Source organism: Haliotis rufescens, unplaced genomic scaffold (genome assembly GCF_023055435.1).
Source record: "Haliotis rufescens isolate VD_foot unplaced genomic scaffold, xgHalRufe1.0.p SCAF_29, whole genome shotgun sequence".
NCBI lineage: Eukaryota > Metazoa > Mollusca > Gastropoda > Lepetellida > Haliotidae > Haliotis > Haliotis rufescens.
In genome coordinates this window covers 1,611,806-1,628,715 of record NW_025963990.1, presented here as the reverse complement: position 1 = coordinate 1,628,715, position 16,910 = coordinate 1,611,806, and the positions used below count along the sequence as shown (strand labels likewise).

The following is a 16,910-nucleotide window of genomic DNA, read 5'->3' as shown; positions in this document are numbered from 1 at the left end:
TCTGCCCTGTCAAACTCACACAATAACTGTTGAAGTACACAGCATTAAGCTGAGTATGCAGTCATCCAAACAGATGGTATGGACATTAGTAGAAGCGTCTTTAAAATATTTTACTACCGTTGACAGCCGTAAGGGGTCTGTCGTTACTTGAAAATGCTTACCCATTTCCGTGAAGTTGTTGACCGCTTTTACAGGGCGACTGTTTTCATACGGGTTGTATCTAGTTAAAAATCAGAAATAAGCATAGTCGTATTGGTTAATACTGAGGAATGTACACAGTTATCAACGGTACTAAATAGGTCTACTGATTGGCTTACTATTAGAATCATTTTGAGTGTGGTGCTCCTTATATAATATCTATATTCATTGAGGCCGAGAGAGGCCCGCGATTGTGGGGTTTACCAAAGTGTCACTATCTCACATTAATCTCAAATCATAGGATATATAACTGAAATACCTTCAAAGCTGCGTTATACTCAACCCATTTACTAATTTATTAAGACTGAGTATAAAGATGGTCATGTGATTAAAATCGATGTAGAGGAAGAGGATGATGATGATGATGGCAATGAGGCGGAGGAGGAGGAGGAGGAAGAGAATGATGATGAGGATGAGGAGGAAGAGGAAGGAGAAGAAGAGGAAGAGGATTATGACTAGGAGGAAGAGGAGGAAGAGGATGATAATGATAAGTAGGTGGAAGAGGAAAAAGAAGGGGAAGAGGAAGAGGGGGAAGAGGAGGAGGAGGAAGAGGAAGATGGTGATGATGATAAAGCTGGAATTTATGCAAATACTGCACGTTTACCACTATAGTGCAGCCCACGAGCACAGTTATGGTGCTGACAAACCTAGATACACAGTCTTGGCGAACCAGGATTCGAACCCACGATCACGTGGCATGACTAAGAGACGCAGCACTGCATAGCAAACTGTCACTCTGCCCCACCTCCTCATGCAAGGGTGGGGTATATAAATATGATAACATCAAAATCAAGATGTTCTCAAGGGAAATATTTAATATCCTCACCCTTCTGCAGTCTTATGCATGACCTGTAACTTTTCCTCCACCTGAATGGTGTGCATAGTCCCAAGGGCAGAGTCGTAATACAACGTCTGAAAACATAGTCATAAATCAACATTATAGCAATTTAATATATAAATATTGATTCAATGTGAGTCTTTCACCCAGGTTCAGTTTCTTGGAAGACATTCCTGATTTAAGCTTATTCTGCCATATCACGCCATGTTGTTTAGTCAGATTAAACACAAACAGGTACTTATTATTTGATTCAGTTGTTTTGAGTTCTTGGATCGTATTCCATGTGTGATGAACTCGTCACTCTCAGTGCCTGCATATTCATGTGATAACTGTGACTAATTAATTATGATTTGTCAACAGAAATAAAATGAAATAACAACAACAAATTATGTAGAATGGGGATGTCCGAGTTACGTGGAAATTCTCCAATTTGAATCACATCACTACTAAATTAGCTGTGGGTGGAGCACGTGCACGTTCCTGAAAAATAATTGTGCGTTCGGAAAATGGGATGAAGTCAAAGGTGTGTTTTGTTATACGCTCGTCCTGTTTGCATCCAGGCTTTAATCTGCCCAAAACAATGTGATGAAAAGGACACAGATGAGCAACTGAATCTGAATCACTCTGAATCTGAATCTGATTCCTCCGGTTTGGAAGGACTTATTGACCTTTCTTATGCATTTTGCATAATAGCAATATAGTCACTGTCCATTATGAACTGTCATTTGAAAGTATACTGAATTTGCAGAAGATTTTTAAAATCAATATCACTTTCAAACATTATTTTCGTAATATGTTTCATCGTCAGCGGCAGAAACTACGTCATCTACCTTGGTATACTCTGACGTCGCATGCTTGACGGGGTGGTGGCCAGGGTGTCGTGTCTTGGTGAACACGTGACCTGTGAGAGTCGGCCGCACAGTGTAGGTGGCGTTGTGGGGACCTGGAGTATGAATGTTACAGATACACAAACTCAAATAGCGTTAATGAGTTCTAAAATCAGGAAATTGTCAGCTATTAAAGAAGAGGACAAATATCAGCCAAACAGCTATACAGTTTCTCGGAAAATGAGACTGTGTAACTGTCCATGTTTGCATGCAATAGAACTTCCATAAAACACATAACCACGATCAAGATGAAATAAAAATGTTTTCAGATCATTTTGCTTTTAAGCAATTCACCTGCCATTTCGTTATATGATATGCGTGCTTCCCTTTCCATGTGTGATGCTCTGATACTGGCTTCATTTAGATTTTTACTGCTAATCGTGACTTGGCCAACAATGCCACAACCCCCTGGCCTCAACCTTCCACGACCACAACCCCTCCACGACCACAACCACTCCACGACCAACAACCTCTCCACGACCACCAACACCAACTCTGACACCCAATACATGACCTTCCCAAAACCGTTTCCCAGATCCTTACCCTCATTTCCAGTCTCTCTCACGTGATAGCCCCAGCCGTCGTCAGTTGCATGGACATGGCCCTGAAAAGACAACCAAGAAACTTAATGTTCGTGTGATTAATACATTGTACCCAGATGCTATGGATGCTGAGAGAACGAATGTTGCTTTGCATCCCAATCAGTTCAATCAGGATTGCTGCAATAGGGTCACCCTAAACCAGTGGACGATAACATAAGCAACAAACCGTCGGGTAACGATGAATCGTGGATTCAAACGCACGTTCAGAGGATCGTGAAACGGATAAGGGACGCAACACTCCACCTAGGACCACTTTGATCCCCTGACTTTTTGTAGACAGGCTTATTGTTTATCATGTCCACATGATCTGTCTGTTCTCTGATATCACTTTATAGCACTGACGTTTTGTAGGTAATAAGGCTAGAGCGAAATATATGTTCCGACAGGAATGGCGTGTCTCACCGTGACATATTTTTTTCAGAAATATTCCCCAAATGAAAACATTGTTGGCATTGGTGAAAAAAATGAATAGTTTCTTTGAGGGTGCTTAGTAAATAAATAGTTTGTTGGAAATAGCTCGGAGAAAATTGTTGTTCCCCAAACAAAACCCCACCACTCTCCCCATACAAATCAAATGGATGCTCCATTTTTTCAATTGATAAGTACTGCCTGTGGTCATTAAATCTGTATTCCGATAAATACTGTATCTATCCCATTCAAAGTTATATATGCATACTAGCATCTGTTAATAATCTTGAGATCATAAGACGTTTGTCAATGGGAACTTTTCTGCAAGCAGTGTACGAACAGGCAGACAATTGACTGCAAATACTGTAATGTTGTAGCATGGGCCGATTGGATCAATGACATAACTAGAAAACATTGACATACATGCATGAGATAATTGCTCAGTCAGTTAAACGTCTTCAGCTATCAATAGGCACGTGAATGCTGTGTCCCCTTTCAATGATGTCCATATTTCGAACAGAATCATCACTGTACTGACTCAGCTAGAGATTCCTGGTTACAATAGGTCTTTCTTGTCTATGCTGGTCGTAAGTTGATCGGGTGGTCAAGAAAGTTGACTGCCCGTTATAGTCACCCGACGCCGTTTTTCGTTTCTCATATTATCAATGACTAGTTTGCCTGGTCCATGCTCGAGTGGGGGGCACGGGTGGCCCAGTCGTCTAAGGCGCCGTGATTCGCTGTGCAGAGTTCCGTTTCTTTGGGCACGCCAGAAACCTATGATTGTAGGTTCGAATCACCCATTATATTTCTAGGTTTGTCAGCACCACACCCGTGCTCATGGGTTTCACCGAAGTGGTAAACGTCTGAGACCTGCATCACTTCGGGCTTTCCACCCACATTAAGCTGACACGCCGCGATATAACTGCTGCGACGTGCCGTTTCGTGGACGCTGAACCACAACGAGGGAATGCCCAGATCGCATGAAAACGTAATCAAAGGCCTCGACTGTTCATTGGTTACCTTTGTTAGCTGTGTACAAAAGGCAGCGGTGGAAGCGAGGAAGCAGAACTTATGAAATGTTAAAATTCCCGGACGACAAATTTCCCGTCGGGACAGGGAGGCAGAATTTGTAAGGGTGTTAGAGACTTGAAATTTTCATTTGTGTTTATTTCGTGACGAGCGTTGTTGGATTAGTTCTCCAACACACAATTGGCTGTCAGTCCCGTGAAGATCCGGTTTAGAATTGGTCTTCAGCAACCAATTCGTGGAGTATGAGGAGACTAACAGAATCGGGAGGTCAGGCTCTCTAACTTGGCTAATGAGTGCCATCGTATCTGATGCCGATTGTGAAGATTTGGCATCCAGGGTGTTAAGGGAAGGGTTAGACGTTGAACTACAATCTGAGGATGAGCAAGTCTTTCACCCGAGATGCTTTTCCTAGATGTAGATTGAAAAACAATTGACAACAGACATAGGTAAGAATATTCATTTGGGTGAACACTTACCCTTTTGCTCATTCTAGTCATAATGATTTATACTACTCATAAGAAGCTAAGGACCACCCTAATTTTTCCTTTAAATATGATATTGCAGATAAACTATAATCATATGAAGGAGTCGAGTGTTCATTAACTTCTCTTGAGTAGAATATTTGTTCATGTCAGCAGTCCAAAAGTGTAAGAAACAAAAACGCTAGAAATTTAGCCACTTGAACATATCTCATAATTTTCATACCGACATTTCAAAACTTTCCTTTGAAACTTGACATTTCCCGTGGGTCAAAAGGAAAGCTGGAAATTATGCAGGTTATACATGTAGATGATAACGACTTTGGAATTTGCTGACAAACAAAGCATCGTAATGAGGATAAAAGTGGGATTCGAACCTATTATCATAGGGTTCTGGGACGCCCAAGGGAAGTAATTCTGCCTTCAGAATGGCCGTGTTTTTGACGACGGGCCACTCATGCCCACGCAGGGAGTCTAATACTATGTGGTGAGGAGCAGAAAAGAATGGGTGTTGACATCCGTCCACTCGATATAGCGTTTACGTCGATGTTACGAGGTAGATCTGAATCGACTGAGAAAGAATCTCTAATTAATCACTGTGGTGAAGTAACGGATTTCCGCTTGTCTCGAACTACTAGTAACTCGATGCATTTCCCACGTATGGTCCCGAGGACAAGTTAAGAAGGTTTCACTGTACACTCATCGATACTTCTTGTTTAAAGTAAAATTATAGTTACGACAGGGTTGATGCTTTCATCGTTGTGTGCAAATGGACCACTCACTGCATTATGACACATGTTTTCACGGGGATGGGGTGGCCTTAATGTTAAAGCGTTCTCTCGTCACGCTAAAAACCCGAGTTTAATTAACAGGTATAATGATGATGTCTGGTGTCCCTCCTAGTGATATTGCTGGTATACAGCTAAAAGCGGCGTAAACCATCACTCACTCACCGATGTGATCGGGACATTTGAAAGTCTTCCAACAATATTCCAACAATACCACGTGGTCTGTGAATCATCGATACTGGATCAAACAAACCAGTGGTTGACTGCATGAAGAACGGTCCACGTCATCGAGGCACAGCGCCACGCAATCAGCCATGTCACCATTCGACCCTCATTAGTCCGCCCCTACTTTAAGCATGGGGAACTGGGATCATGTCTAACCCGGAATCCCCATCGGTGCCCAGTTTAACTCCGGGAGACAAAGACCCCTGATTAACTTTGACATAACAGTCAGTCATTACCTCAGTGGCCTGATGTAGACGAGACGCGAACATGGCGGCGGCTCCCTTCTTCATGGCAACAGCTTCATCGTCGTCGTCGGGAGGGTGGTAGACGTGGAGAATCTCGCCATGGGGCGTGATCACAAACGAGAACCTGCGAGATACAGTTTGAATGTAGATATGAAGATCTGATATATATATCATGGTCAAGCCTGACACATCTTGAAGACTTGAGATAACGGGCAGTGTAAGATATATTTTGCGATTGATTACATTTACCCTGTCTTATTTGAGACGTTGTCTCACCTTCACAAACGGTAGTAGTTACAACGTCTTTCCCCAGACTGGATTTGGCCCCAGTCCGTGTAGCAACGCTTACCTACCCTAATAACTGCAAACCTAGGATGCAGTATAAACTCACTCCATCCCTCACTCACTCACTCCATCCCTCACTCACTCACTCCATCCCTCACTCACTCACTCCATCTCTCACTTCATCACTCACTCACTCCATCACTCCATCTCTCACTCACTCACTTCATCACTCACTCTCACTTACTCTGTCACTCCATCACTCAATCCATTTCTCTCTTCATCACTCTCTTGTACTCCATCACTCACTCACTCACTCATTGTCATACCGTGATACGAGGTCATGACATTGGCTACACTTAACATTTCCGTCCTATCCCAATAACATACTTTGAGCAAAGAGATATTTACACGTATTCGCGCTCTCTCTACTAACTATTACCATTTCGAGAAGTCCAAACGGTGGCCGATGGTGTCTGAAATTAAAGAAGAATATAAAGTGAGCATGAAGTAGGTTATCAAATGTTAACAAACATGTTATGTCTAGCTTGACAACAAGGGCAGTATCAACAGCAAATAGAGCTAACACTCCCCCCCCCCCCCCCCCCCCTTACACGGCCTCCCCTTACACAGAAACAAATTGAATCGTTCGGCCTCCCCTCACACAGCAACAAATTAATTCGTTCAGCTTTCCCTTACACAGCAGCAAATTGAATCGTTCGGCTTTCCCTTACACAGCAGCAAATTGAATCGTTCGGCTTTCCCTTACACAGCAACAAATTGAATCGTTCGGCCTCCCCTTTCACAGTAACAAATTGAATCAATCGGCCTCCTCTTACACAGTAATAAATTCAATCGTTCGGCTTCCCCTTTCACAGCAACAAAACAATCGTTCGGCTTCCCCTTTCACAGACACAACTGAATCTTTTGCCCTCCCCTTTCACAGCAACAAATTGAATCAATCGGCCTCCCCTTACACACTAATAAATTGAATCGTTCGGCTTCCCCTTTCACAGCAACAAATTCAATCATTCGGCTAGCCCTTTCACAGCAACAAATTGAATCGTTCGGCCTCCCCTTTCACAGCAACAAATTGAATCGTTCGGCCTCCCCTTTCACAGCAACAAATTGAATGGTTCGGCCTCCCCTTACACAGAAACAAATTGAATCGTTCGGCCTCCCCTTACACAGCAACAAATAGAATCGTTCGACCTCACCTTTCACAGCAACAAATTGAATCGTTCGGCCTTCCCTTACACAGCAACAAATAGAATCGTTCGGCCTCACCTTTCACAGCAACAAATTAAATCGTTCGGCTTTCCCTTTCACAGGAACAAGTTGAATGGTTCGGCCTCCCCTTACACAGCAACATATTGAATCGTTCGGCCTCCCCTTTCAGAGCAATAAATTGAATGGTTCGCCCTCCCCTCACACAGCATCAAATTGAATCGTGTGGCCTCCCCTTTCCCAGCAACATGTGAATGATTTTGCCCTCCCTCCCCTTACACAGCAACAATGACATCCCCCTCCCCCACCCCTTCCTCACACAGCAGCAAATTGAATCGTTCAGCTTCCCCTCACACAGCAACAAATTGAATCGTTCGGCTTCCCCTTACGCAGCATCCAATTGAATCGTTCGGCCTCCCCTTTAACAGCAACAAGTGAATCCTTTTGCCCCCCCCCCCCCCCCCCCCCACACACACACACACGTAACACAGCAACAAACTGAATCTTTCACATCCCCCTCCCCTCACACGGTAACAAATTGAATCGTTCGGCCTCCCCTTACACAGCAACAAATTGAATCGTTCCGCCTCCCCTTACACAGCAACAAGTGAATCCTTTTGGCTCCCCCTTACACAGCAACAAACTGAATGTTTCACATCCCCCCTCCCCTCACACAGCAGCAAATGGAATCGTTCGGCTTCCCCTCACACAGCAGTAAATTAAATCGTTCGGCTCCCCCTTTCAAAGCAACAAATTGAATCGTTCGGAAAATTCTGTGTTTTGGTCTTATTATAAGTTGAATTTGCGATAATACGTTTTCCCCTGTTTGAGTGACAGCTAGTTTGTTAAAAATGAACTGACCAGGCGTGACATTACGGTAGTTGCGACGCTTTGATCAAAGAATACTTTATCAGTCGACTGACTTTGAAGATTATGCAAGATTCACCACGCACTAAGGTTGTTATTTATAAAATTCCTCGTATCAGTTGGAACGTGATTTCCAATGCTTCACGAAAACTAGGAGTAGAAAAAAAAGTTCATTGTGACATTCAATACGAGATACGATTTTCTTTTTAAATTTAGGATTTCAAGCAGGCGTGTACTATGTAGCCAATTCAAACTTAATGTTACCGCCGAGTTAGCAGCAAGCATTGGACTTAGCAGCTGTAAAGCAACTTTAATATGTATGTATTTAAAAAAAATGTCAGTGTTAACTTAACACTAGAAAAAAACGTTCATGTTTATAAAGAAAAACCGGCTCTACACACCAAATAGCCAATACTTCACAGAATTAGTCAGATATTTTCTCTAAAGCCGCTCATTACTGGTATCAGATTGGAAAAGGTCCATATTTTGTTGTCAGAGATTAAACAGAGATACCTCCCAAATAACTCCATAAACAATCTGCTCATCATAGGACTTGGAGGAAGAGTGACGAATTGTCATGCAAAATTTGAAAATCGCATCCGTGACCATTCGTGTCATTCCGGGTCAAGCCGAATAGCGACTCGAGTCATTCTCATGGCCATTTTGCTTTGTTAGTTTGCATGGATATGTTCTTAATAATACACGGTTGACATTTACAACCATGAGATATTCAGTTTCGTGTCATTTTCGTCTGTTTCAGACTCTACTTATAAAGAAATAATACAAACGAAGGGGTTTTGGAGAAAAGCTTTTATAATCAATCATACGCGCATTCCTACTGGTTTGTGGTTTCGTACTCAACACTGTTCGACAATATCTAGATGACGAGTATTGTTGCAGGTGGCGGGTAAGAGCGAGTTGTGACGAAAGAGGAACCGTTCAGTGACGTCTCCATCATATCTATGACCTCTCCACCATTTTATCGAGATAAAATCAATCTATTACGGGAACAATTTCTTGTTTTACAACTAACTATTCATCGGGTTTAGTGTCACTTGAAACGACACGCATTTTACGTTTACAGATGTCTTCACGCTTCACATGAGCACATGGTGGGAATGGGGGGATATTGGGGTGTTTGTTGGTGGTGGGTTGGTTGACATATGGAGATTCGGGGATAGGGTAGAGTATAGTAGTGTGTGCTTAACTCTACACAACACGCGAGGGTTCATAGGGTACACTAATGTTCAATACAGCCTGTTTTGTGCAATGTATCAATTCACAAATGTTACGTGCCAGGTATATTCGGCAACGCCTAACTGAGGCATGCCGTGTGCTGTCATCCGTATATCCCCAGACTGTAGCAGCGTGCTGGGGCTTGAGTAACATTCCCTTCACTATCAATAGCTAATGATAAAGACACACAAGTCTTCCTGGTTCATGTTAAATTACATAGAGCAAACTCGGACTTCGTAACCCGTGAAGATCCGGGGTAGAATAGGTCATCCTATGCTTGCGGGATCGGGTGGTCAGGCTCGCTAACTTGGTTGATGCATGTCATCGTATCCCAATTGTGTGCATCGATATCATGATATCAATCTCTGGATTGTCTGGTCCAGACTCGATTACTTACAGACCGCCGTTATATTGTTGGAATGTTGCTGTGTGTAGTATTTTTTATTGTATCAGTAGTAGTAGTAGTAGTAGTAGTAGTAGTAGTAGTAGTAGTAGTCACATTGACGTTTTATATTTACGTTGACATTTTATATTTACGAAGACGTTTTGTAGTTACGGAGACGTTATTGTATCAGTAGTAGTAGTAGTAGTAGTAGTAGTAGTAGTAGTAGTAGTAGGAGGAGGAGGAGGAGGAGGAGTAGTAGTAGTTGCTACCTTCTGTGTGTTTGGTCTTCAGAGCCAGAGCATACACCTTCACGTAGACCTCCTGTCCGTCCCCGCTGTCTCCGACGTTGATGTAGCCGACCTGATTCAATCAATCAATCAAACAATCTTAAGTTTACGTTTTATATTTACGGAGACGCTTTATATTCACGTTTACGTTTAATATTTACTGAGATGTTTTATATTTACGAAACGTTTTATATTTACGTTGACGTTTTATATTTACGTTGACGTTTTGTATTACGAAGATGTTTGATATTTACTGAGACGTTTTATATATACGTTGACGTTTAATATTTACGGAGATGTTTTATATTTACGGAGACGTTTCATATTTACATTGACGTTTTATATTTACGGAGACGTTATATTTACTTTGACGTTTTATATTTACGGAGACGTTTTATATTCACGTTGACGTTTTATATTTACGGAGACGTTTTATATCCACGTTGACGTTTTATATTTACGAAGACGTTTTGTAGTTACGGAGACGTTTATATATACGTTGACGTTTTATATTCACGGATATGTTTTATATTTACGAAGACGTTTTATATTTCATTGACGTTTTATATTTACGTTGACGTTTTATATTTACGTTGACGTTTTATATTGACGAAGACGTTTTGTAGTTACAGAGACGTTTTATATTTACGTTGACGTTTTATATTCACAGAGATGTTTTATATTTATGAAGACGTTTTATATTTACATTGACATTTATCTTTACGGAGACGTTTTATATTCACGTTGACGTTTTATATTTACGGAGACGTTTTATATTCACGTTGACGTTTAATATTTACGGAGATGTTTTATATTTACGAAGACGTTTTATATTTACGTTGACGTTTTATATTTACGTTGACGTTTTATATTTACGAAGACGTTTTCATAGTTACGGAGACGTTTTATATATACGTTGATGTTTAATATTTATGGAGATGTTTTATATTTACGAAGACGTTTTATATTTACGTTGACGTTTTATATTTACGGAGACGTTATATTTACGTTTACGTTTTATATTTATGGAGACGTTTTATATTCACGTTTACGTTTTATATTTACGAAGACGTTATATATTTACGTTGACGTTTTTCTTTGTCATAGTCGTAAGAAAGGGACGATTAGATGGGACTCATACAAGCCCTCTGTTGTTCTTGGGTTACCACTCAGTTATATAAGGCTCCAATATTTATATCTTATGTTTAACATATATGTTTTAAAGGTGCGATTGAGACATTATTTGAACTAAGTCTTTGAATGGCATTTAGAAGTGATACACATAAGGAAGAGAATTTAATGATGTCAACTTCTTCATAATGAGAACACAAAGTTTTGGAGTATATGCTTATTCCTTCATCGGGTGAATGAATACTATGAGGCAGAGACTATATAAATGTACCTGTAAGAACAACAAAAGTTATAAGAAAACAAAAAGTGGAAACTAAACAAGGGAAGCCAACAGATAATTGGCGCTGATAATTGATCAGCTATGGTGAATGGAAATCATGTTAACTGTTTTTAAGCTATATCGAATATCCTGAACAAAATATGTAACTTTTGTTTTTCTATAACAGTGTCATGTTAAGCACATTTAAATAATATTCGTGTGAATATAAACTGTATTATAAGTAATAAACATGGCGCCCTTCGGGGTTGTGTTTGCGTCGATATTATATTATGTTCACTACCGCTGGGAATGTAATATTGAACTTTCAGTATAACTTTTATTCATTTTCTACAACCTATTAACCTTCGGTCTAGAGAGCACTACATACCCTTTTATAGCCTTATATAATGTGCAGTGAACTGTGTCGGAACACTGAAAACGTCATAAAGCCCTTAGAAGTGACATTAACAATAAACTGCCCATACTTTGAATTGTTCGACAGAGTTGTGTTTGGACGTAACAAAAAGGTTTATTAACACAAGCGCACAAACAGCGAGGACATACATTACATAAGCGTCAAAAGGGTTTTGTTGAGGAGGAAAAACGCCAAACGTGTGGCTTATAAAAATAGTTTGTTGTTCAACGCCACACTAACGGCAACGATCCGCGCCGTTGGGGTACGATGACACGCTGTCAACCAAGTCCAGAGCCTTACCACCCACTCCATTCAGTGGCCTCTTACGATACGAGTGTGTGGGTGAGTTGGGTTTAACGTATTCCAGTTATATCGCGGCGTGTCAGCTTACTGTTGGAGGAAAGCCTGAAGTGATGCAGGTCTCAGACTTTTACCACTTCGGTGAAACCCACGAGCACGGGTATGGTGCTGACAAACCTAGAAACATAACGGGGCCGAACCGGGATTCGATCCCACAGTCATTGGTTTGTGGCATGCCCAAGGGTGTGTGTCACCACAGTGGTCCAGATCTTAGGCCTGCTTCACTTGTGGCATTCCTCCACATTAGGTTGACACGCTGTTATACAGCTGTTTCTGAAATACTCTTTGAAACGTTTCCCGAAACTCACTCACTCACGAACACCTGCGCCACTTTGGACATCCTTCCACATCAAGCTGACACGCATTGAAATAACTGTTTATACTAAAGTACTGTTTAATATGTTTCCCCAAACTTACTCACTCACTTTTTCTCGACATATTGATAATTCGACACCTTCTCAATGGAATTCAAGTTCGGCTCAAACGAAGTGGCGTTGAAGTACTCTTTGTGCTCGTTATATCTCACGCTGTTTCAAACTCATTAGGCCCCTAACATATACTGTAGTTACGCAGACAATGCACCTGATCATCTGAATCAACGCAGTCGCAATGTAAGTGATTACACGGGACCAAGGAGCGTCAATTCCAATTTGGAATGAAAGTTGGGTTGCTATGGAAAGATCGCTCATTCCAAACTTTCCAAAGCTTGGAAGGATCGATCTTTCCAGAAAATCCAAAATCGGATTGGCAACATTTCCAAACATATTTCCAACACAGGAATGTTTGGAATGGTTTGGAATGGTTTGGAATGGTTTGTAATTATTTGGAAATATGGTTAGAAGGAACAAGTTAAAATATGTTTTATTAGTAATTTGAACAATAAAAAGACTATGAATTATTTATTGAGTTTAAACTATATATAATAAATATTAAATTTATCTCAAACATTCAGTACTTGTCTGTCTAGCGAGGGGCTTTTACAGTCGCATTCTCCCTAAGGTGAGAGAGAGACCCGCATTTGACTCGACAAGACACTAATAGGTCTCTAGATTAAGTATTCGGGTGGATGGCAGCTGCCATTTAATTACAAAACAGACAGTCGTCTAGACGGCTCACATGTAAGTGCGCCGACATGTGCCTAAGATCATAAAATGGACAATCTTTGGTAACATCTAATTTATTGTTGTCTCACGCCAGAGCTGTGAATAATTCTGTTCATTGAACGATTGGAATTCAGGAAGTTATCAATAATTGTTTTACTTACAAAGATAAGATAAGTTGTTTACAACATAATAGTATGATGTCAGGACGTACTACAGTCAAAACCGTATATTTTAAAATCAATTTAATGACAGACTATGATTTCCAAGTCCCGATTATCAAATCAATGAGGTATCAGTTTCACCACATGTGCACAGACCGCCTATACTTATATATTTTTTTTTCTCCAGTTATTCTCCAGTTAAAGTCCTATCCACTGTGAGAGTGATCTTCATTAACGAAACTCATTCTCATCAAAGAATACAGAACAAATGAAGAATCAGATGCATACATTTATTGCCATGCTTCATTCATCACGAAGTAGATTTACATACATTTGTGAATATCACTTAAACTGTGATAATGAATTTTACCATTTATCATAGGCAGTTTGGCAGGGTATATAGGTTTTAACAGGGAGTCTATATATTTTAACAGGGGGTGTATATACGTTTTATATATTCCCTTAATTAAGTAAGTTGATTATATCTATTTAAATAAACAAAGTGCTGCCAATACAAATTATAACAGCAGCTGGGGTATGTCATGTGCGGGTCAGCGGGTTGTAATTAATGCCAGAGAATGGCCGGTTGGCCACTGAAGCTGTGGATGAGGTGCGGGATACTGCAGGCTGACCATGTATGTAACGTAACACGATACATTGCAGTCTGACAGTGAGGCTTAAAGATAGTACGCTTTCTGTGAGTGGGACTTGACCCTCGGACAGCGGCTAGGCAGGTTGGCCCTCTTACGCCTTAGAGATCATGCTTGGCCATACTACTATGTAGTTATATAGACATATTAAGATCACGAATAAACGTTGTGGACCCACAGACGGACTTGTGTGTCGTATATTGAAGAAGTATCCCCTAGAACAACATACATTTTCTACGGCGGATATATTGGTGGAGCTTCGATCCTCAGTACCTCAAACCCAATGCAACAAGATAAATAAGTTAGTCAACACAAAGTGAATCGTTATTTCGTCTGGGGTCCACAACAATCACGACAACAACCAACAACCAGCATTCTGGTTCGTCTATCCTCAAGCTATTCTGTGCTCATCAGTATTGTCATCATTGTTCTTACTCGGAGACATTGTTACCACCCTAATAGGCCAACCCCTACAGCCGTCCCGGGGAACAGCAACTTTTCCAGGATACAACCTGTTTCGTCACACCCCTCCCTCAACCATCAAGAGGTGATTTCGAAGACTGACATTTTCATCGACGACCACTGTGTTAACAACATCAAGTTCCACTTAACCAAGATATTTGTTTCATTCCGGTAATCCCTGTGTGTTTGTGCCAGCCACTATCTCAAAAGAAACAGTCCTCAAAGGCATTGTGATTTGCAGTGAATATTTGTTGTAATTAATGTGCTATAGCCCTTCATATTTGTGACATTCGTAGGAACAGTTTTGGTAAGCATTATTTCATATATTGTATTACAATCAACAAGAATGACTTTTTACGCTCTGAAACCCCTCAATGCCAATGAACGTCTTCCCCTATCTTCCCCCGAAGTCTTGAGTCCTCCAATAGTATACCAGTCCTTACAGTCTGAAATGGTTCAACCCCCTCCCAATCTGAAATACCTCAAACATGTCATGAAACCATGACCGCTATAAATGAACTCACGGTTAAAGTCAATACTCCCAACACCCATCATGTCAATGCAATAGGATCAGATACTGGGCCAAAGAAAGAGCATTCATGTCAGTCAGGATCTATTCCATCACCATATCCCCAAGCACAACATGTGAACCACGGGTCTCAGTCCCCAACTCATCAACCCAGGTCATCACAATACCGACCTTGCATGTATAATCAAGGACCCCAATCTGTGCCCTTTAACGACTCCATGGGATTCCAATGTGAATATAACGCTCGTTCTCTTGACCAGTTCGTGTGGTATCATCAAAACCTCTTGCTACGATGTCTTAGTATTGCTCATATTTTCACCACCCTCATTTTGACCATGTACCCTTTTGTAAACCTGGTGCTAACGAAACTCAACCCATACCTATCAACAGTCTATTAACGCTCAGAGGATTTAATGTTCTTGTATTAAAGGGTACCCTTGGTGGGAGTGTGTGACAATGATGTCGATTTGTTGAAGTTAATTACATCATTAAAAACAGTGTATTTTATGCAAGATGTCTGATTTTTTACGTAATATATGGATTATGACTGTGGAATAGTGCATCATTTTGTGAGTGTTCAAATATCATTATGTAATGTTCACATGTCTACTAGCCATTAACAGGTGTTCAGACGTATCATCTTTCATTATCTTTCATTTGGTGTTCCTTAGTAACTGCTCTTACCCGTTATAGGCCCTTTGATAGCGGGGGTTGGAAATGAGTAGTTACGATTATCTGTCCCTATGTGATTCTTAATACATCATTGAAAATGAATGCATATATATTCCCTATGTGAGCTGTTGTCTATTTATGAAAAATGTCAATCCTGTTTGAAGTATAAATGTGTGATGAAAGTAGGTTTAGAATAGGCTTGTCTTATGTACTGTAAAGTGGAGAAAGAGAGAGTGAAAGAGTAAGATAGCTGCTGATAGGATAAATGAACAAAGAGATGACAGAATACAAAAGAAAAACTGACATGTATGGTAGATAGGGTGGGTCCGAGAGAGAGAGAGAGAGGGGGGGGGGGGGGGTAGTGTGGGTGCGAGAGAGAGAGAGAGAGGGGAGGGAGAAAGAGAAAGGAAAGGAGAGAGAGAGAGAAACAGAGAAACAGAGAGTGAGAGGGTATAGCGTGGGTGCGAAACAGAGACAGAGAGAGGGGAAGTGTAGGCGCGAGAGAAGGACAGATGTAGAAATGGATGAATGAAGTGTTTGTCGACATGGGAATTAGTAACTGACAAGACAAATAGAATGAAAGAAAGTGAGTGAAGCAGAGCATAAGTGAAAGCGTTATTTGTGAGGAGTGGAAATAACGAGAAGAGGGAATAAGAACAAGACAGAACAACCGCTGTTATATTCATCAATGTCTTTGTTCATTTTTTTTCATTGTACATATTCATGTAGTGGTATATTTGTAACGTGTAACTTCCTTGTCTGTATGGATAGCAATGCATCGATGTAACCACTGTATTCATTGTACGTATGTAGTCATATTGTCGTTACTGGAAATATTTCTGTGTGAAATTGTATTCAGTTCGACAGCAGTGTTTGTAGATATAAAAAAAAACGTGGTCCACACACAAAATGCTGTACATTACATCAAATTCTCAGTTCAAATTTTGTCCAGTTAAAAAAAGAAAGAAAATTGCTTTATGTACTTTTTGCTTCTTTATACATTTCATATTGTTTTAAATATGTGGTTATATTGATTGATTGTCCACTGTACCTCATTCCCAATTCCTTATATGGACGTGGGACACGTCCTTCTTTACAGAAATGGCATATATCATAGGCAGTTTGGCAGGGTATATAGGTTTTAACAGGGAGTGTATATACGTTTTATATATTCCCTTAATTAAG

At 40.6% G+C, this 16,910-nt stretch overlaps 1 protein-coding gene across 1 annotated transcript in view; it reads right to left on the bottom strand.

The window, feature by feature from the left end:
- The window catches only part of LOC124137707, a 48,311-nt gene that overhangs the window by 13,701 nt on the left and 17,700 nt on the right, over nt 1-16,910 (bottom strand). Inside the window, exons 2-8 of the mRNA XM_048402762.1 lie at nt 9,966-10,056; nt 6,424-6,457; nt 5,691-5,823; nt 2,467-2,527; nt 1,867-1,979; nt 1,025-1,110; nt 162-220 (exon numbers count right to left, since the gene is read on the bottom strand). Coding sequence (XP_048258719.1) covers nt 162-220; nt 1,025-1,110; nt 1,867-1,979; nt 2,467-2,527; nt 5,691-5,823; nt 6,424-6,457; nt 9,966-10,056 — 577 coding nt within the window. The remainder of the gene's footprint in view (nt 1-161; nt 221-1,024; nt 1,111-1,866; nt 1,980-2,466; nt 2,528-5,690; nt 5,824-6,423; nt 6,458-9,965; nt 10,057-16,910) is intronic.